This window comes from Rana temporaria, chromosome 4 (genome assembly GCF_905171775.1).
Source record: "Rana temporaria chromosome 4, aRanTem1.1, whole genome shotgun sequence".
Classification (NCBI taxonomy): Eukaryota; Metazoa; Chordata; class Amphibia; order Anura; family Ranidae; genus Rana; species Rana temporaria.
This window is the reverse complement of record NC_053492.1, coordinates 424370854-424393640: the sequence shown is the minus strand read 5'-3', so window position 1 is coordinate 424393640 and position 22787 is coordinate 424370854. Positions and strand designations below refer to the sequence as shown.

At 41.2% G+C, this 22787-nt stretch overlaps 1 protein-coding gene across 1 annotated transcript in view; it reads right to left on the bottom strand.

Annotated features, from left to right (window-relative positions):
* Positions 1-22787, bottom strand: part of NVL (nuclear VCP like) — a 67809-nt gene that overhangs the window by 36678 nt on the left and 8344 nt on the right. Inside the window, exons 7-16 of the mRNA XM_040351385.1 lie at positions 21587-21713; positions 21329-21405; positions 17383-17517; positions 14312-14413; positions 8971-9088; positions 8735-8879; positions 4985-5231; positions 3594-3812; positions 3265-3369; positions 2885-2947 (exon numbers count right to left, since the gene is read on the bottom strand). Of these exons, the coding sequence (XP_040207319.1) occupies positions 2885-2947; positions 3265-3369; positions 3594-3812; positions 4985-5231; positions 8735-8879; positions 8971-9088; positions 14312-14413; positions 17383-17517; positions 21329-21405; positions 21587-21713 (1338 nt within the window). The remainder of the gene's footprint in view (positions 1-2884; positions 2948-3264; positions 3370-3593; positions 3813-4984; positions 5232-8734; positions 8880-8970; positions 9089-14311; positions 14414-17382; positions 17518-21328; positions 21406-21586; positions 21714-22787) is intronic.

Below are 22787 nucleotides of genomic sequence, written 5' to 3'. Positions count from 1 at the left end.
AATTGAAAATCGAAGGCCCCTTTCACACTGGGGCGTTTTTCAAACGTAATTCGAGCAAAGCATCATCTGCAATCCCAATGTGCTGGTAAAGCACCGCTAAGACCCTAACGTTTTAGGGCTTTTGCAGTGCCTCAGTGTGAAAGGGTAAGGTGTTTTTACAGCGCTTTCAATTCATTTCAATGGAGAGGGGCGTTTTTTTTCTACGCCCAAAAGCTGCTTCAAAGATGCTGCTTGCAGGACTCAGCGTGAAAGGGTCCATTGAGATGCATGGAGAGCGTTTTAATAGTGATATTTTTAACGCTAAAACGCTGTAAAAACGCTTCAGTGTGAAAGGGGTCTAAAGCTTTAACCTCATATTAGATGGTTTTGGTAAACCTGAAGAGAAAAAACTGCAGGAAAATGGGAAGAAGAAGAAGAAGAAGAAGAAGAAGAAGAAGAAGAAGAAGAAGAAGAAGAAGAAGAAGAAGAAGAAGAAGAAGAAGAAGAAGAAGAAGAAGAAGAAGAAGAAGAAGAAGAAGAAGAAGAAGAAGAAGAAGAAGAAGAAGAAGAAGAAGAAGAAGAAGAAGAAGAAGAAGAAGAAGAAGAAGAAGAAGAAGAAGAAGAAGAAGAAGAAGAAGAAGAAGAAGAAGAAGAAGAAGAAGAAGAAGAAGAAGAAGAAGAAGAAGAAGAAGAAGAAGAAGAAGAAGAAGAAGAAGAAGAAGAAGAAGAAGAAGAAGAAGAAGAAGAAGAAGAAGAAGAAGAAGAAGAAGAAGAAGAAGAAGAAGAAGAAGAAGAAGAAGAAGAAGAAGAAGAAGAAGAAGAAGAAGAAGAAGAAGAAGAAGAAGAAGAAGAATCATGGTTCGGTAGGCTGTATTCGGTCAAAATTACCATTTTACCAAAAGGTGTTATATTTATTTAGGACTCTCCCGATAGCAATAGTGGGCATGGACCTTAAAAAGTTTCAAGCTAAACTGATTGATTATATATGGGATCATAGGAGACCTAGGGTGAACAGAAGAACATTATACACCCCTAAATCGGGTGGAGGTCTAAGCATGCTTGATCTTCTTAAATACTATCACTCAGCTCAATTCGTCCACTTGATTCGATTTCATACATGTCAGTCTAGGCCGCTCTGGATGAGGTTGGAGTCCTCTCTGAACCCAGCCAGAGATCAGTCACCTAATGTGGCTGAGGGGAAAGGATAGACCACCCGTGTTATGCCCGTCTTTGTCATTTTCCCTGAGTCTCTGGGATCGTCTAGCAACCACATACGGATTTAAATCACCACACACGCCGATGGCGTCCTCATTCCATAACCCTTTGTTCACCCCGGGTCACCGCCCCCGGGATTTTTCTTGGTGGACCAATAAGGGCCTACTACGAACAGCGGACCTCTGATCATAGGGGAGCTTTGTCCTGCAAAAGAGATATGATCTTCCGAATTCGGAGTCTTTCCGCTACGCTCAAATAGCTAATTTAAAGTCTACTTAGAGGCCAGATGGGTGAACTAAAGTGTGGCAACCAAAAGGCGCTTTCTGGCCGTCTGGTAAGAAGATTGGTAACATCACAGTTGTGCAAATTAATTTATTTTATTTACCAAATTAAATGGATTCAGCAGTTGTTATGGAATAGTGCCAATATAACAAATTTCAGGTACTTTTGCCATCTGTGTTTTTAAAATGTGTCAAAAGCAAACTTTATTTTTTTAGTTTTGATAGATTGACGAGAGGTTAGAATCTTAGTCAGGTTTGTTATATATAACACACCTACTAAGGACGTCCACACCCAGGACGTAACACGTATGGTGAAGGAGCCCGATCTTACGTCATCTCACAGCCATCCTTATCTACATGGCGGCAAGCCGACTCGAGTGTACTAGCCCATTTCAGCTAGCACGGCTCAAGTGCCAATTATGTGAGTGTATACATAAATATTTTGTAAAAATAAATGTTTACCATATGGAGAGCACTAGATGTTTTATGTTCTGTTTCATATACCGCCACCCCTTGTGTGCGCCTACGATGCGGGAAGCCAACTGAAGAAAACCGAGGCATAACACGTGCTACAGATCTGATCACATCTCTAAAAGGGGAACACCTTTTTACGACTCACTGGTAAAACAGGGGTCATAGCGTAAGGTGAACTGCCAGTGAGCACTGGTGGAGGTTTGCATTGGAACTTTGTGTTTTTTGTTTTTTTTTTAATAGTTTCATACGCACAGAGGTGGAAGATTTATGGACTTTTATTAGTATTTACATTTGAACTATGTGGAACTGATCATATTGATACTTTGAGTGGATTTATTAGCACAGTTCATGCATATGTGCGATATCTATGGATACGAAATGTTTCTGCACCTGTACTTTATATGTTCTATAATTAGGTCATAAAGTACTGGATTAAATAGACACCGTCACCATACCCATGCAGGGCAAAGTGATAGTGCCTCTGCAAAAGGACATCCCTGACCGCCCTACACATCTCTTACCTGTGCTCCCTCACAGCTGCTTTCTCTTACACAATGGACACTAAAAATTGTCTGTCTCAGCTACTCGGGGAATCAATGACATCACGCCCTAGGTCTAGACAGTGCAGCAATTGGCTCCCAAGTCTGGGCACCATCAATAGGCGAGCAGATTACATACTTCCCTCATACCCGCTAGTATCAGGTATTCTGGGTGGCGAGCAAGGGGCACCAAGGGAGTGCAGGTAAGATAAGTATAGGGGGAAGGGAAGTGCAATTTAAAGAGAAACGGTCTCCTTGCCAATGCAGGGCAAAGTAACAGGGTTTCCTGTGAGTGTGCCTTCAAATTTACCTGTAATTAAGGTTTAGGTTGTTTCAGTTTTGGCATGAACAGTCTATATATTATGTGGTAGAGGAACTACTATGTACAAAACTCACCATATTCAGCAGTTCGGGGCCCTTCACTGAGATAAAATTGAGTCCAGATTCATTGGCAACTGCCTAAAATAATGAAAAAATAACTTATAAAAAAAATGCATTTTTATTTACCCTTTACACATCCGTACACTCACCATCAGCACACAAAATATGCAATTACAACAGAGCAAAATACAGATAGACCTATGGAGCTTAAGCCTGAGATCTACAATTCTTTGGGGAAGATTGCTGCAAGTCAAGTAATGTATGCAGAAACCTCTATTGCAATAGCATGGCTTTGGTAAGCCAAACACTGTTACATCACGAATAACAGATTCCTGGGGAAATGGCAGAATTTGATTCTTCTTATTAAAAGCACAAAGAAACAAAGATTATCTTACTTTTGCAAGTAAAGTTTTCCCACAGCCGGGGGGCCCTGCAAGCAAAACACCAGCTGGAGCCATAAGGCCAAGAGCCTTGAATTGTTCTGGATTCCTTACAGGAGCCTGGAGGGGAAAAAAACAACAAATTACTTTAAAAAGTGAAAAAAAACGTGTTTTTTTTGTAATACGATTTTAATAATCAGATAACCACAATTGAAAACAAGCTCTAAAAGTAGAACAAGTTAACCATTTTGAGGAGAACCTATTCTCTGCGTGTCAGGATCTGATCACATATTTTATAGAAGTTGAAATTTGCTGCAACCAATCACCAGCACATCAGGACTTACCAGTATGGCCATTGTCAGCTCCTCCCGGATCTCCTCCAGAGCTCCTATGTCAGCCCAGGTCACATCAGGCACTGTGGCAAAACCTTCTCGTTTGGCAGAGGGTTGTACGGCAGGTATAGCATTCAGGAAGTCAGACATCTCGATACAGAGGCTCAGAAGATGCTCCTCAGGAAATGGGGTCTGCTCCTGAAGAACTTCAAGTAGTCTCAGTAACTGATCCTAAAAAAAAAAGACACAGCTAGGTGATCCTTAATGACAATGTATTTGAACCTTCGCGACCACAGCAGTTTATATAGTTATGCCACACAGCACAACCCTGTCAACCAGGGAAAGGGATCTGCTTTGCCTAGTTGTAAATTTTACTTTCATTTACCATTTACAGGCCTGCTCTCCACCTTCACCCTGTGGGCTAGATTATAAAGGAGAAGCAGCACACCGAGGAGCTCATCTTTGTCATTCTACTATCCTCTCCTTCCACCATGCCCCTTGCACTGCAGGACACCCGATTGGTTCCTTGTGCTGCTTCTACCTGCCCAAGTATGAGCCCTGCCTATGCAGAGATTGCAAGAGGCTGATACCAGGCCAAATTCAAGCACTTACTTTGACTGCACTTAAAAAAAAAATACATTTAATAATATATATTATTTTAAAATAGTGTTATCTGCACTTGGTGCAGAAAAAAGGCTCAATAGTGCCGATCAATACTCAATCATGACAGTTGCACTCACAATATTGTCCATAATAATATCAAACATGGAAAAAAAAAATAAAGAATGTTGGGCTGTCTTAAATTGTGTTTATAACCTCATATAACTATTATTACACATTGCTTCATAAAGTGTACTAGTGATAAAAAGACCTATAAGTGCACGTCATATATAAATAAAAAAAAAATAATAAATATGAAAAATAAAAATTTTTCAAAAACTATACTCCAAGGTACCTTTTTTTGTAATATGCACTTAACTCTATTCTAGATACAGGCATACCCCACTTTTAAGTACACAATGGGCTTTATTTACTCAAGCTGGAAAGCGCAAAATCAGGCTCACTTCTGCATAGAAACCGATGAGCTTCCAGGTTTTATTACCAAAGCTTAACTGAACAAGCTGGGGTTAGAAGCTCATTGGTTTCTATGCAGAAGTGAGCCTGATTTTGCGCTTTCCAGCTTTAGTAAATAAAGCCCATTGTGTACTTAAAAGTGGGGTATGCCTTACTGTATATTTATTTATTGTATCTAGTATTTGTTTTAGCAGTTTTTCACTTTATGAAGCAATGTGTACTAATACAATTATATGAGGTTATGAACACAATTTAAGACAGCGCAACATTCTCTTTTTAAGAATATATTATCGACAGCTGCATTAATGTGCATCTCTTGTGAAGTGTACCTGATTGGGCTGTCCATTTTGAACTTTTAACTCAGATGTTTCTTCCGGCAGAGAGCTTGGTTCTGTTGAAGCCTCCTTCCCTTTAAACTGCGGTAGCTGGATCAATACTCTGTTCACAGCACCCATCGCAGCTTCCCGGCAAAGTGCCATCAGGTCTGCACCAACGTACCCTGGTGTTAGGTGTGCCACATGCTGGAAGTCAAAAGATTCGGGGAGCCTCAACTTCCGGCACAAGGTCTGCAGAATCCTGATCAGGAGAAAATTAGAATATTAAATAGTAATTACCTGTAAAAAAAAGAAAAACCTTCCAACTTTTTGATGTGGGTTTTAAAGTAGTATTAAACCTTTCACGTTGTTATTATTTTCTTTAAAGTATTTGCTTATACCAAAAAAAAAAAAATTCATAATAAGATTTACAGTCTCTTAAAATTTGTTTGTTAATGGACCAAATTGGCTTTTTTGAACTTCCCGTTGGGGAGGACGGGAAGTGCGCACTGCAGTGGTTATATGACCACTAATGTTAGGAGTACTTTGTTCCCTATCCTAACTTCTAACATGGACCATGCATGCCCCCATCCCAGATCTGCCCTCTTCACGAGTAAAAATATGGTCCCTCAACCCCAGTGATAAAACAATGCATGTGTGGACACACTAGAGAGCACAATATGGCCCCAGTGCATGTGTGTCCCAGGCTGAAATGTGCACAGTAAAAGCTGGCAATACATTAATATTTTTTTTTCAATTAATTTATGGCTGGCTACAGTGGGGCTCCATGGGATACTGCAAAGCAGTGGAGACATCCTTATGAAACTTCTAAGGCAGAATGCAAAAATTATAGGCTGCAAATGAAGGGAAAGAGCAAACATTGCAAGTACTGTGGTATGCTGCCATTTTTTTATATTGAGGGTTTACCCAGGATTAAGGATGAGCTCTGGCGTGTTCGCAAAGAACACGTGCAGAGCCCGCCAGGAAGTGTGCATAACGCTGCGCTAATAACAGCCAGGGAGACATTTCACGATCCCTGCAGCCGAGCATCGGGACAATGTCTCCCTGGCTGTGATTAGCACAGCGCCATGCACACTTCCTGGCGGGCTCTGCACATGTTCTATGCGAACACGCCAGAGCTCATCCTTACCCAGGATGATGCCTGAACCAAGATGGTGGCTTACTTCTGTAGATAAAAAGCACTGGCCATTAGAGTGGGAGCAAAGCAGAGCCAACAGTTCAGGGGTGAACTGGACAGATATCATAGCTTCAGATAACACTGCAGAATGCACTTTTTTTTTTGCACTAATTGAACAGAAAACCAAAAGAGAGCAAATAAGAAAAGTTCATTGTAAGGTTTACATGCACTTTACATTCAACTTGAAGAAAAAGTATTGGGCTTGTGTACAGCCTAGGCCAGGATCCAAGGGGCTCCCACAGGGACATAATAATTAAGCTGAGAGTGGTGCCTGCACTTTGGCACCATTTTACATAAGGTACTTTTTATAGCCAAGTTGGGTTAATTTGAGGTGTCAAAGATAGTGTAACTCTGGAAATTGCCCTTGTTAAAGCACATTTAAAATCTTTTCCTTATCCAATGTTATTTGCATGCACATTTGTTATCAAGCTTCTGTTTTCCTGCAGCAATGATAAAGTAAAGGTCAAATGCAAAGCCAAAGTCGGAGTGTGAAGTGCCAACTCAGGAAAGTCACTTCTTTACAAGGAGTCTAAAAGGAAGCTGGACAAAGTCTGGAATTTCTGCTAAACGTACAGGACACATTTCATGCAAAGTTCCTTAAAGCGGAGTTCCACCCTAAAAATTAACTATTAAACAGCTTGCCTTTAATGTAAAAAAAAATAATAATCTGCCTAGTTCCTGGTCCTAGGTGGTTCAACTTCCTGTCCTAAGACCCCATTGCCTCCTGGGAAATGATAACACCCATTACCCAGGAGTCTCTGGGCATTACTGTGCCTAAAAATCGCCCAGCATGCACCTCTCCCTGAAAATCAGGAAAATAAAAAAAGGAACTGGGCTTCACATGCCCACACATATGATGGATACCGCCACAACATGAGCTGGAGGATATAAGGCAAGTGTTTTCTGGAACGATTGAGGAGCTATTAATATGTTTTAGGGACTATTTAAAGCGGTGGTTCACCCTGTTTTACAACATACAATCAATTCAACTGCTCTGCAAAAACAATGACCAGACGATTTTTTTTTTTTTTTTGGAGCGCTCCTTACCCGTTTGCAGCTCGATGTTTACATCTGTCAATCATTATCCCCCGCGGGGAATGGGCGTGTTAGTCCTCTCTCCCCCGTCCTGTCACTCCGATTTGGGAACTCCTGTCGACGCGCTCTGCTGTATTCGCGCGACATCTCTTAGCTAGAGGTCGGCACAACGGGGCGTGAACTTCTTACGCCGGCCGTTGTTATGGCAACCATGCAGTGTTGACGGCGACGCTCGCCGTCAACACTGCACATGCGCGGGATCGAGCGGTGAATGCTGGGAGGCCAGCATTCGCCCTCTCCCGGAAGAAGACCCTGTCGGCTTCACTATGCCCACAGGTAAGATGGAAACGTCCATCGCCTCGGGATCAAAAATATAATTTAAAGAAATAAAGCGCATAGGACGGCTTAACGAGCGGGACACCCTGTTAGTGCGGGATTAAAGGTAAGTGCTGTGGATTAGACAAAAAAAATAAAAAAAAGATATCCCGCGGAACCACCGCTTTAATGTGATTAATTTTAGCTTGCAAAAAAAAAAAAAAATGATGCCCAGAACCCCGCTTTAAGAAAGTTTAGAGTTTAAGTGATATTAATTTTTTATGGCCAACTTAAAGTGTATTTACAATTTTGCAGAAAAATTAGGATAAGACCTTCTTTATATTTGTTACATGTTCTCATAAGCACAGCACTATAAAAAAAAATTATATACATACATGCTTTTTACTTGCTTAGAAATCCTTATATGCTCGCTCTCTGCTTTGTAATATTTAGGAATGGGGCTGCGCAGTAAAGCAATACATAATTAACCCTGTTTGCACGGTTTGTAGTTCTTCATTATCAGTTGTAAACTAGATTTGAATACAGTCTGTCCTAAGAAGGGTTCAAATTGTAGACCCCACCTTCCTGCAATGTATGTTATGAAGGATAGCTCACTGTGTAGGAACAAGACACTGTAAAGTTGGCCATACATGGATCAAAATTTGTCGGGTTTAGCTAGGACTGACTGAATTTTGATCCAAGTATGGGCAGCAGAGAAGTTGCACAGAAGTCGATCTACTGGTCGACCCCTGTACAAACTGCCTTGTTGAATTTTCCTTGCTTGATCAGTGCCGCAGGCTACAGCCTGCAACTTTGATCTGTGTATTCTGGTGGCAGGGATGTCTCCCCGTTATCAGAATACAAAAGACTCAGTGGGTAGAAATGACTGCAAATGTGGAAACACACATTAAGTTATTAAAGAAGCAAGCTTTTCGAATGCCTTAGATCCCTTCTTCAGCCTACAATAAGGAACCCGAAATCTTGCATCTTTAAATAAGTTAGCCAATAAAGGTGTTACTTAGACAATGATTCATTCAGAACGAATATAGTTTAACACACAGTACACTACAGTGGCAAATGTAATTTTATTTTTTATATCTTTTGCTTTGGATTGGATTAGTACAATACTTTACTAATGCAAACTTCCAATAAGAAAATGTTGCCTTCCTTTTAATATTTGCCAACAAGAATGTAAAGTGTGATTTAGCCATTATTACCTCTGCCTAGCCTTCTCATCTGGAATCCCCAAGCAGATTTCTCTGTCAAACCTCCCAGCACGTCGGAGCGCAGGATCTAAAGAGTCTGGGCGATTGGTGGCCCCAATGACAAGCACCTGAGCAGTCACCTCCAGGTTATTTAAATCTGGTGGGAGAAAAAAAAAGGGAGGTCAAAAAGCTAACCCATCAGGAACATTGGGAGGATACAAGCAGTATAAATTAGGTTTGATACTCACCATCCATGCAGGTGAGCAGCTGGGCCACAATCCTCCGCTCCATATCCTTTGAGGCCACTTCTCTTTTTGGAGTTATAGCATCAATCTCATCAATAAAAAGAATGCATGGGGCACTGCTCTGAAATATTCAACACAAAACACATATTGGTACCTCAAATTCAAATGCCACACTGAAACATTATCAGTTTTGGATTAGATGAGTCTGGTTAGGCACTGGACTAGTCAGGTTAGAACCCCTGGGAGGTTGTAATGTGGTCTTGGGTTTAACTGGGGAGATATCCCCTCACTTTCTCTCCTGGTACCTACTGTCTGTAGGACAGGAAGAGGAAATATAATCACTTGAAACACAGACAGCAATAACATGTGACTGACGTTCTGACTCTACTATTGTTGTCTTTATGCCTGTCCAAAAGATTTACCCTTCCTTCCTGTTCTGATGGCCAAAGTCTCTGAATTAAGAGAGAAGGAATAATAACACAAAAAAACGCCAGCAAACAGTAACACAAACCTTTTGCTGGGGCTTCCCTTAAATAACAACTTAAAGTGTTAGTTCACCTTATTAGAAAAAAATTAAAAAGGTGACCCTATTGCTGTGGGTAAGGCGCAAGAAAGGAACAAGCAGGGTTGGGGGATTTCGAATCCCCAGACTACTACAATGGCTGCATGGGCACTGACAGCTCATCACCCACAGAAGGCAAGTACAATGAGGAACGGGGGATGTACTGTAACAGAAACCTTAGAGTGCTTTCACACTGAAAGCACCCAGTCGTCAGTGGTAAAACACTGTTATTTTTAGCGGCACTTTACAGTCGTTTTGCAGCGCTTTTTGCCCGCTAGCAGGGCGCTTTTAAGACCCATTAGAGGCCGAAAAAAAGAGTTAAATGCGCCCGCAAAGTGCCGATGCAGTGGCACTTTGCCGGTGTTTCGCCATCGCTGCCCATTGATTTTAATGCTGCAAAGAAGCTGCTTGCAGGACTTTTTTTTTTGACACACACCCAACCAGCGCAGTGCCCCAGTGTGAAAGCACTCAGGCTTTCATGCTGGGATTGCAGCTGAGGATTTTTTCAGGCGCATTACAGGTGCTATTTTTAGTGCTAAAGCGCCTGAAAAACGCTTCAGTCTTAAATGTTGTAAAATTCTTCCTTCTATAACTTGACTATTCCAGACTAAATTTGTCCATATAAAACTTAATTTACAGTCATTTCCGCTACTCCATTCCATGCTACAGTCCCAACAACCCAAAGATCTATCCCCAGTGTTGTAGTTCAACACAAGGAGTGAGATCAGCACCAGAGAATACAATACACTCACTGGATATACAGGCATCAGAGTTACCAAGCAGTCAGAAGCACTTCTGTAGCCAACAACTGCTGAGGAATAAAAAACACCCTCATTAAGAAATGGTTCCAGTAGTGTCCTCTTGGATCTTTGTGTGAGAAGTTGGGCTTGAGAAGCCAACAGATCAAAGTGAGAAAACGTAAAAAATAAAAAAGTGAGATGATTGCTTTTTACGAAAATAAAAACAAGGCATAAAACCGCTCACACTAGAGTGTCAGAAGCCAGGAAGCACTTGATGTGGAGATTCTAGGCTTGTGATGTCAGAAGTCACACTGACACTCTGATGTCATCTGCTTTATATCTTGTTTTAGTGTTGAATAAAAAGCAAAAGCTGAACTTTTTGTTTTCTCAAGTGGATACTTGTACGAGGAGTTTGGCTTTAGAAGGCACCAGATCAGAGAGGACACTGCCAGGATCATTTCTCCTCAGGAAAGTTTTTTCCTCAATATCTATTGGCTGAAGAAGCGCTTCTAACCTCTTGGTAACTCTGGGATATGAACATCTGCTAAGTGTATTTTATTATTCTTGATGGTGGTCTCGTGTCATGCATTGAGCTGGCACAAAAGGTTATTTGCAAGAAGTCATACAAGCGTGGTCCCTATACCAGGCTTTGTGCTTTGCCCACTCAGGTTTACTTCAATGCAGACCTCCATATTGACATACATACCTTTCTACTAGTCTGCCTTTTCTCCCAGCAGCAGAACTAAGTGGCCAAAGTCTTGTGTAAGTTACAAAGCACAGAGCTATGAACTTCCCTGTGACAGTTCTCGGCCTAGCACTGTCCTATGAGCAGGGTTTGACAAATTTGTTTGGAATCTAGGAGCCAGCTAAAAAAGTTAGGAGCCAGAAAACGCACCCCGTCCAGACGAGCTTGCGCGCAGAAGCGAACACGTGAGCAGCGCCCGCATATGTAAACGGTGTTCAAACCACACATGTGAGGTATCACCGCGATTTGTAGAGCAAGAGCAATAATTCTAGCCCTAGACCTCCTCTGTAACTCAAAACATGCAACCTGTAGATTTTTTTTAAACGTCGCCTATGAAGATTTTAAAGGGTAAAAGTTTGTCGGCATTCCACGAGTGGACGCAATTTTGAAGTATGACATGTTGGGTATGAATTTACTCGGCGTAACATTATCTTTCATAATATTAAAAAAAAAATGGGGATATCTTTACTGTTGTCTTATTTTTTAATTAAAAAAAAAAGTAAATTTTTTCCCAAAAAAGTGCGCTTGTAAGACTGCTACGCAAATACAGCGTGACAGAAAGTATTGCAACAATCGCCATTTTAATTCTCTAGGGCAGGGGTGTCAAACTGGTGTCCCTCCAGCTGTTGCAAAACTACAAGTCCCATGAGGCATTGCAAGGCTAACAGTTACAAGCATGACTCTCACAGGCAGAGGCATGATGGGACTTGTAGTTTCGGAACAGCTGGAGGGCCGCCAGTTTGACACCCCTGCTCTAGGGTGTTCGGATAAAAAATATATATAATGTTTGGGGGTTCTAATTAGAGGGAAGAAGATGGCAGTGAAAATAGTGAAAAATGACATTAGAATTTCTGTTTAACTTGTAATACTTAACTTGTAATACCAACGGCCACCACCAGATGGCGCCAGCTCACACAAGGAAGAGCTGGGGACTTCACAAAAAAAAAAAAAAAAAAAAAAAATGTTTGCCCACCTTCCAAGCCAAGTCGCCAGGAGGCCATTTCTAGTCACCATGGCGACCGGGATTTGTCGAGCCCTGCCTATGAGGCATATGCGCCTCCATACCTCAAGTATTTCCTTCAGCTCCTGGTGCAAGTAGAACGTTTTACACATATTTGTCATGGTATTAGGACACAGCAAACCAGAACTACTATTGCCTTGCTGGTATGTACTATAGTCTAGACCTCAACCACACTTCTGAGATAAGGTTCCCAACCGTAGAAGAAGGATTCATGCTGATATACACATCCTGATCTCTGATGGATGAAACTTCAAAAAGCAGGAAAGCTTACAATGGAAGGGAGAGTCCTGGAACTTATCTCTCAGATGGTATCAAGAGATAGGAGAGTAGAGTGGCCACATAGCGTAATCTTGTTTGATTTAATAAAAAAAAATATGTATTAAACAGCTGTTACACTTACATGTAAGCTGGTACACGAAACGCGTCGGGTCGACTCCACTGCCGCCTCACTTGTGTATACACGCGTGTTATTTCAGCATACATGTAAGTAACAGCTGTTTAATACATTTTTTTATTGAATCAAACAAGATTACGCTATGTGGCCACTCTTCTCTCCTATCTCTTTATACCATCGATACCATTTGAGAGATACGTTTCGGGACTCTCCCTTCCATCGTAAGCTTTCCCGCTTTTTGAAGTGCCATCCATCAGAGATCAGAATATGTATATCAGCATGATTCCTTCTTCTACGGTTGGGAACCTTATCTCATAAGCTTGTTAAGACTTTCAGTGGCATACGTCCCCCTAAGTCCATTTGTTCCGGTAAGCCTTCATTTCTATTGGTGGTGGGTTATCACCATACACGGAAGAAGTCAGCATTCAATTTTTTGATTATTCTTCTTCACTCGGTGGATTCTCAATTTATATGGACTTTATTCATATTTATTATTTTTGTTGCACATAATTTTTTACAAGTATATGTAGTATTCTATTACTATAACATATATTCAATGTTTATTGTCACGATATATATTGTTTAACTGGTTGCCGACCGCCCCGCATGTACATATACGTCCACAGAATGGCACGTACAGGCATATGGGCGTACATGTACATCCCCGCCTTTCCGCGGCCCCCCCCCCAGGTACATGCGGCGGTCGGTAACCCGCAGGGAGTGATCAGGGACGAGGGTGCGGCCATTCGTTTCTAGCCGTCCCCTCGCGATCGCTCCCCGGAACTGAAGAACGGGGAGAGCCGTATGTAAACACGGCTTCCCCGTGGCAGCTGCATCGATCGAGTGATCCCTTTTATAGGGAGACTCGATCGATGACGTCAGACCTATAGCCACACCCCCCTACAGTTGTAAACACACACTAGGTGAACCCTAACTCCTACAGCGCCCCCTGTGGTTAACTCCCCAAACGGCAACTGTCATTTTCACAATAAAGAATGCAATTTAAATGCATTTTTTGCTGTGAAAATGACAATGGTCCCAAAAATGTGTCAAAATTGTCCGAATTTAATAATGTCGCAGTCACGAAAAAAAAAACGCCGATCGCCGCCATTAGTAGTAAAAAAAAAAAAAATTAATAAAAATGCAATAAAACTATCCCCTATTTTGTAAACGCTATAAATTTTGCGCAAACCAACCGATAAACGATTATTGCGTTTTTTTTGGGGGGATATTTATTATAGCAAAAAGTAAAAAATATTGCATTTTTTTCAAAATTGTCGCTCTAATTTTTGTTTATAGCGCAAAAAATAAAAACCGCAGAGGTGATCAAATACCACCAAAAGCTCTATTTGTGGGGGAAAAAAGGACGCCAATTTTGTTTGGTAGCCACGTCGCGCGTCTGTTAAAGCGACGCAGTGCCGAATCGCAAAACCTGGCCTGGGCATTTAGCTGCAAAATGGTCCGGGGCTTAAGTGGTTAAGCGCTACACTTTCCTTACATTTTTGCTTTTTTATTCATAAAATTGCCGTGTTAGCAGCTGCATTCTTTATCGGCAGCGCAGTGTATACCACATAGACCTCAACCACAACCTGATCATTGGATGACACAACAGGTCATCCCTTAGCCAGGTACACCACAAGTTGGTAAGATTGTGATTTTTCTCAACATATAACAAAAGGAAAAACAGACCTCATCTCAGTCTTTTGGTTCTTACCACAGTTTGTTCAAAGTATTAAATGGAGCCCGAAAAAATAAATAATGTGGCATAGAAGGCTCACCACAACTGTAAAATACAGACAATATATCTCCAAAGAAAATAGTCATTGAATAAAACCGCTGAGTATTAAAGCATGGAAACTAAACGATGTATCATAGACCTTACCAAAGCCTGGTCGAAGAGTTCCCTCAGCTTTTGTTCAGATTCTCCCGAGACTCCAGACACCATTTCTGTAGCTGCAACCTTGAGCATTGGTAACTCCAATTGCTGCAAAAACCAAAAGATTACTGAAGTACAAAAAAAGATAGAATATAGAACTATCAATTTTATACATATGATTTTTAATAAATAAATATAGCAACTAATCAGTCCTTTGATGTGATGGCTACATTTGTTTTTTTCTCCAGCTTTTCCCTTTATTTTCACCCAGTGATCCTGCCAGTAACATACTTAGTGGTCCTAGGGTGATAATGATCACCACTCGCTGCATTGTATCTTTAGAGTGGCAGCGATGTTTAAAGACATAACTACAGAACACCCTCCTCTTTTCTGTACCATGGGATAGCTGGGAACATTTTAACTAATAAGACCATAGCTGAGGCAGAGAGGACAGGAAATTGTCATCTCCTAAGTATTTTTTAGCACTTCTTGAACTGAAACAAAACAATATCAATTGCATATTTTAGCAAAACAAAATTGGGCAAATAAGAAAAAAAAAATAGTGCAGGGACCTTTTTCATATCGGTGCAAGTCGGATATGGTGCGACTTGTCATGCGATTTTGAACTGTCAAAATCGTATGAAAAGTCTTACTGGTGTGAATGGAGGCTTATGGTTGTAGACTTCAGTCTTAATGCCAGGATGTCAACCAAGTCAAGAATGGGCATTACTTTTGCTGCCCAATAACAACTTTCCTCTTGAACAGACACAAAGAATGGTATTTTTTCCTAAAGGAGCTACAATGTCCTAGTTGAACGGACACCATGAATGCCAAAAGACAAGGTCTTGCAATTTGAGGCTGCATGAGAGTAATATTATATAGCATTGACAGATACCCATCCCTTTACTGGCTTAACCACTTGCCTACTAGGCACTTTTACCCCCTTCATGCGCAGGTAAATTTTCAGCTTTTAGTTCTGTCACACAAATAGAGCTTTCTTTTGGTGGTATTTAATCACCACTGGGTTTTTTATTCTTTGCTAAACAAACGAAAAAAGACCGAAAAATGTATAATTTTTCATAGTTTGTTATAAAATTTAGCAAACAGGTAATTTTTCTCCTTCACTGATGTGTGCTGATGAGGCTGCACTAATAGGTGACACTGATGAGGAGGCACCAATTGGCAGCACTGGTGGGACTGCACTTATAGCAAAACAAAAGAAAGGATTCATCTGGACAGCCACACTCTGAACAAAAGTTGCCTTTAAAGTAAAAATCCAAGCTAGAAAAACAGCACTACATGTCACAGCATACCAGCAGAGCTGACGCGTTTCACACTGTATTTAGTGTTTAATCATAGCTAGTGAACACACAAAAACATTTCCAATATATACCACTGGTATGATCCAAACATAAAGGTCTTGGTCACCCGAGTCAATATTGCAGATGTTATACACGTTAGCATTTTGCTACATTTATATATTCTTGTGATTTTTCCAATGGGGACATGTAAATGACTCTGGTGACCAATACCCTTATGTTTGGATCATACCAGGATTATATTATGTCTTTACGATCTTATTCTCATACACATTCTAATTTAAATTTTATTTTTGACACTTTAGTAAATAAATAATAGTATATAATATATGTACACTTGAATTTCTTTTTACTTTATCATATTATGCACGGCGGTTCTAGTTCTCTAGACACTGGGATTTTTTGGATGAAGACTATGGACATGTGCACAGACTTAGTGCATTATGTCGTTAGGACTATTCATATAAACATTTCTTCACTATTTATTAACTATGCACAGCCACATTTCTCTTTTTACATTTTTCTTATCCCATTTTTTTAATTTTTTATACCCTACACATATTTATCACTTATTAATTAACTCCACTGGATACTTCACAATGATGCACTTTTTAGATTCTTAGCCTGGATTTTATCTAGGTATCAAGATCCGTACACACACACACACACACACCTGCATCGTCTCCATTTGGTTTGTTAGTTAATTGTAAGTTAATTATTCACACCCTCTGGTCTTGGTCACCTGACTCATTATGGGTGGTATATATTGGAAATGTTTTTGTGTGTTCACTAGCTATGATTAAACACTAAATACAGTGTGAAACGCGTCAGCTTTGCCGGTATGCTGTGACATGTAGTGCTGTTTTTCTATCTTGGATTTTTACAATAAGGGCAACTTTTGTTTAAAGTGCGGCTGTCCAGAAGAATCCTTTTTGTTTTGAAATCTCATATGCATTCCCTGCACCAGTGGTCCTGGGGGAAGCATTTATTCTGAAGATTTCCACACCCGAGCGTTTTTTCTCTCTCAGGACTGCACTGATAAATGGTACAGATGTCCCTTTAACACAAGCAGGTTATCGGCTTTCTTCTCTCCACTGTCAGCGTGAAGAAAAAAATCCAATACCCAGCTTAGGTTAACACCCTGTGAGCAACGGTCATTGGACACAGCTGATCTTGTGGTAAAAGGGCGGCTGTGATTGAACCTTTATCCCGATCTGTGATCAGCTGAGTCCAAAGGTCTCGGCGATCACAAAGCACAGCGCCTGTGTGCCGCAGGGGGTGCACGGCGATGGACACCGTTTCAGCAAAGTAAGCCAATGCTGTAGTCCTCTTCTGGCTATAGCGCGAGGCAGGAAGTAGTTAAAAGTATATCTAAAACGCCCATGTGTTCCAAGTCCTATAACAAATGTGATGCACAGGCTGGTTTCCTGTGGCGCTTTCTGAATGGTCCTGTTGTGTTCTGGGACACACACAGGTCCCAGAAAGCAGCAGGGTGGAAATGAGTGAAAGATGCAACCACGTAAGTGATTTACCTTCCCGCGGTGACATAGGACTGAAGTCACAAAGAAAATATACAAAAAGGGTACCAAAAAAAAAAAAAAAAGAGTTCTCTTTTTGCCTGGAACTCCGCTTTAAAGATCTGGAATTTAGTTGCATTCCTTGAAAGCAGTTATAAGAACAAAATAAATGTTGGTGCTATATAAATCCTGAATAATAATAATAATAAATAAAAAATAAAAGCAGACAAGAAAGACTTACTCCAGCAATGGCCTGAGCCAGTAAAGTCTTTCCACACCCAGGAGGTCCATGTAACAAGAAGCCACGAGGTGGGACAACGCCCAGATGCTGGTACACCTCAGGATGACGCATGTGAATCAGAAGCTTGCAGACCTCCTGCAAAAGTGACAACAGCAATTCAGGTAAGAATTCATAAATTAACACACTATTGGTTTTCAGTCAGCTTTCTGCAGAGCAAACAGTTCAGCAACAACCCATCAATGGATACAGTTTGCAGAGGATGACAGTCTTTTAAAATAATAAACCTCAGTAGTGCCTGTGTTCCGTCAGATTTGGCAACCCGTCAGCATTGGTAATGGAAGTGACGTTCCGTCGCCACCATCTTGCTACACCCCACACTCCTCCATAGAAATGACACACCGAGAAGGGGGAAAGCGGACATCTTGTTACACTCACTGGAGTTTTCCATTTTACACTTATTTTAACAGTAAAGTGAGTTTATATAGTGAATTTTAAAAGCAGCGAACTTCTGTCAGATTAGCAAGCCTGTAAGATGAGCAGGCTTGGCGCTGCTTTTAAAATTCAACATCAAAACAGTCAGACGGAGTTCCAAGTACTGGATTTCAGTATATAAACTCACTTTACTGTTAAATATAAGTGTAAAATGCAAACTTCGGTGGGTGTAACAAGATGTCCGCTTTCCACTTCTCAGAGTATCCTTACTATGGAGGAGTGAGGGGAGTAGCAAGATGGTGGCGCTGGCGACCCGTCAGAATTGGAACTTCCGTTACCAATTCTGACGGGTCGCCATATCTGACGAAACACCGGCATGCTTGCTGGTACCCTCTGTATAACCAACAAACAGACTAGGGAGGGAGTTTCCCTTTCTCTGTGTAATCTAATCTCTCCTGCTACTCAGCTCTGAGGTCTCCCAGGGCTTTTTTAAACCTTGTCAGTTGAGCTGCATTTTTATACCTACTACTGCACATTTATATGGTGACCAGGGCATTTTAAAAAAACTATATGCCCTGTTCATTTGATACATGTATGTGGTATGAAAAAAAATGCAATTTTCTAAAAACCTGTAGAAAAGCATTTCTGTCTGCAGTCCACCACTGGCTGACTGCAATTGGTACATATGAAATAAGTCCTTGCCCAGATCTTTAGGGCAGGGATCTTCAAACTACGGCCCTCCAGTTGTTCAGGAAATACAATTTCCATCATGCCTAGTCATGTCTGTGAATGTCAGAGGTTTACAATGCCTCATGGGATGTGTAGTTCCGCAACAGCTGGACGGCCATAGTTTGAGGATCCCTGCTTTAGGGGAAAGGCCTAGGCCCCCCCCCCCCCCGCCTTTTACAGCAGAAGGTCACTGCAGCATCTTGGGGACTGGTGAGAGGGTTATTCATAAAAGGAAAAACACACTGGCGCACAACAATAGATACCTGCATAATAATGATCAGAGGTAATGGGTGTGTGTATATATACAGTGGGGATCGAAAGTTTGGGCACCCCAGGTAAAAATTTGTATTAATGTGCATAACGAAGCCAAGGAAAGATGGAAAAATCTCCAAAAGGCATCAAATTACAAATTAGACATTCTTATAATATGTCAAAATAAGTTAGATTTTATTTCCATCATTTACACTTTCAAAATTACAAAAAACAAAAAAATGACGTCTGCAAAAGTTTGGGCACCCTGCAGAGTTAATATCTTGTACTGCCCCCTTTGGCAAGTATCACAGCTTGTAAACGTTTTTTGCAGCCAGCCAAGAGTCTTTCAATTCTTGTTTGAGGTATCTTTGCCCATTCTTCCTTACAAAAGTCTTCCAGTTCTTTGAGATTTCTGGGCTGTCTGTCACGCACTGCTCTTTTAAGGTCTATTCATAGATTTTCAATTATGTTGAGGTCAGGAGATTGTCAAGGCCATGGCAAAACCTTCAGTTTACGCCTCTTGATGTAATCCCCCGTGGATTTTGAGGTGTGTTTAGGATCATTATCCATTTGTAGAAGCCATCCTCTCTTTAACTTTAGCTTTTTCACAGATGGATCCAAAATTTGCTGAAATTTTATTGAATCCATTTTTCCTTCTACTCGTGAAATGTTCCCTGTGCCACTGGCTGCAATACAACCCCAAAGCATTATTGATCCACCCCCATGCTTACCAGTTGGACAGAGGTTCTTTTCATTACATTTTGTGCCCTTTCTTCTCCAAACGTACCTTTGCTCATTCTGGCCAAAAAGTTTTATTTTAACCTCATCGGTCCACAGAACTTGTTTCCAAAATGCATCAGGCTTGTCTATATGTTCATCTGCAAAGTTCAAACGCTGATTTTTGTGGTGAGGACGTAGAAGAGGTTTTCTTCAGATGACTCTTCCATGAAGACCATATTTGGACAAGTATCTCTTTATAGTGGAATAGTGTACCACAACTCCAGTGTCTGCCAGATCTTTCTGGAGGGATCGTGCAGTCAAACGTGGGTTTTGAGTTGCCTTTTTCACAATCCTGCGAGCTGTTCTGTCTGATATTTTTCTTGGTCTTCCAGATCTTGCTTTAACTTCCACTGTTCCTGATGACTGCCATTTCTTAATTACATTCCGAACAGAGGATATTGACATCTGAAAACGCTTTGCTATCTTCTTATAGCCTTCTCCAGCTTTGTAAGCGTCAACTATTTTCAGTTTCGGTTTTCTAGACAACTGCTTAGAAGAACCCATGGTGCTGATTGTTGGGGCAAGGTCAGATGAGTCTGGGCATTTAAAACCTTTGAGATTGACATCACCTGGTCTTCCCAGACGATGATTGAGAACAATCCATGACACTGGCAGGTCTCAGCTTTGCAAAGGGAGCAGAGCATGCTATAAATTCTGCAGGGTGCCCAAACCTTTGCAGATGCCATTTTTTTGTTTTGTGTAATTTTGAAAGTGTAAATAATGGAAATAAAATCTAACTTTTTTTGACATATTATAAGAATGTCTAATCTGTAATTTGATGCCTTTTCTAGATTTTTCCATCTTTTCTTGGCTTCGTTATGCACATTAAATACAAATTTTTACCTGGGGTGCCCAAACTTTCGATCCCCACTGTATATATTATATATAATGTTTTTGTTTTACTTTGCTATAAAACATATCCAATACAAAAAAAAAAAGTCTTCATAAATTTAGGCCAATATGTAGTTTGCTACATATTTTTGATAACAAAAATCATATAAGCGTATATTGATTGGCGCAAAAGTTATAGTGTCTACAAACTATAGTATATACAGTATACTGTAATTTTCATTTAATTTTTATACTAGTAATGGTGGTGCTTAGTGACTTTTAGCGGTACTGCAATATTGCGGCAGACAGTCGGACACTGACACTTCGTGGGAACCAACGACACCAATACAGTGATCAGTGCTAAAAATATACACTTTCACTGTACTAATGACACTCGCTGGGAAGGGGTTAAATATCCAGGGTGATGAAAGTGTAACCTGCGTGCCTAGCCAGTGTACTATGTGCGCTGCTTTTACTCAGGGAAGTGATGGATTTTACGCCCTGCTTTGCATCCATCCCTTCCCCCCTGTCAGAACGGAGGGCTGCTTTGTTTGCATATCTGTCATGTGTCTCTGCCCGACGATCGGCAGGTGCCAGCGGATATCCAATTCCTGGTGCTCCCAGATCGGCTTCTGCTGTGAGTAACCACAGCAATAGCAGCCTGCTGGCGGCAGGCGTGCCCTCTAGGCAAAAGCGCAGAATCACGTACATATATACGCGAAAATGCACAGGAGGGCCGCCCTATAGCAGTAAATCTGCTATAGGGCGGTCCATAACTGGTTAAGGGATTCCACAGATGGGAGATATGGAGGCATAATTAACAGGGCAAACATCAATCATGCAAAGCTAAGTGACCAATCACTGTGTAATGCTCAACATGCTGTAAAACTGAAAAATGTATTGGTTGTTATAAGAAACATACTGCCAAGGTTTCGTCGTTTCCTCCAACATCGTCAAATCGAAGAGACGATCTCTGAAACTCAAAAACTTTTCCTTTACCTGGGGTTAAAAAGGAAAAATTGAAGGTTAGCCATTACCTGATCAGTGTAGGCAGCCATAGAGAAAGTATAACAAGCCAAGTGGTCATTTACAGATAAGTAGATAAGAAAATTGTTTCTTGGGGTTGCCATAAAATAATTTTCGCACATTAAATATATTTTCACAATAGAAGAAATCCAACCTTTATTCTTCATAATTGCAGACTTTATCTCCTCCTCCACATCTTGAGACTCGGTCTTCACCTTTTGGGATTTCTTTCCTTTGCGCTTCTTCTTTTCACTCTCCAGGAGGGAAACATCCACAGACTTCTATAAAACACAGAACATTTCTAAGATGATTTATTTTTTATTTTTGTGATGTTTCCACTATCAAAAGGCATATTAAACTTATGAAAATAGGTAGAAAAAAAAATTGTGGAAACTGGAGCTATAAATATAAAAGAAAATAACATGTTTAAAAATAAAAAGTAAATAAAAATGAAGAGGGAAAGATATGCCCATGTTTTCATAGTTGAGTTTTTTTGGGTTTTGCGGTGTCCCAGTTGGGTGGGTTTAGACCCAATTACTGGGGAAAATGCTCCCAATGGGGACACTTGTTTCTGTGACAACAAGAAAGGGAACTTATAGTGTTCACTGATGTAATTAATTATACAGGCATTGGTATAAACATTTACATAGCTAAAAACACCATGACACTCAGGGGCGGACCGACAGGTATTTCGGCCGTGGTCCGAGGGCCCGCCGGCTGGAATTCACTGGGGTCTGGGCCAGTTCAGTCACTGGCTGCTCACCCTTAGGACTGACCTGTGGTGGCAACCATCTTTTTTGGGACCTGACCGGGCCCCCAGCAGCGCGCGTGATGATGATTTAGGAAGGGAAGGGGGCCTGGCCTGGGAAGAAGCCGGTGATGTGACCTTTCTGAGGCAGGAGCAGAGTCACCAGTGCCTTACTATACCAGGAAGTGGGAAAGAAAATAAAACTGCAGGTAAACAGCTAAAGCTTTGATCTTTTTAGACTATGTCAAGAGGATTTCTCTGGCCGATGACGATATTTAGAAATCTGCTAGTGTCATGCTAGCACACACTAGATGTCCTCAGTACAGTTGGCACTGGTTTGGAAGAGAGAGAGAGAGAGAGAGAGAGAGAGAGAGAGAGAGAGAGAGAGAGAGAGAGAGAGAGAGAGAGAGAGAGAGAGAGAGAGAGAGAGAGAGAGAGAGAGAGAGAGAGAGAGAGAGAGAGAGAGAGAGAGAGAGAGAGAGAGAGAGAGAGAGAGAGAGAGAGAGAGAGAGAGAGAGAGAGAGAGAGAGAGAGAGAGAGAGAGAGAGAGAATTGAGCTTGATGTGGGGGTGGGCGGGACACGCCCGTGGTGGGCGGGACCCAGCAG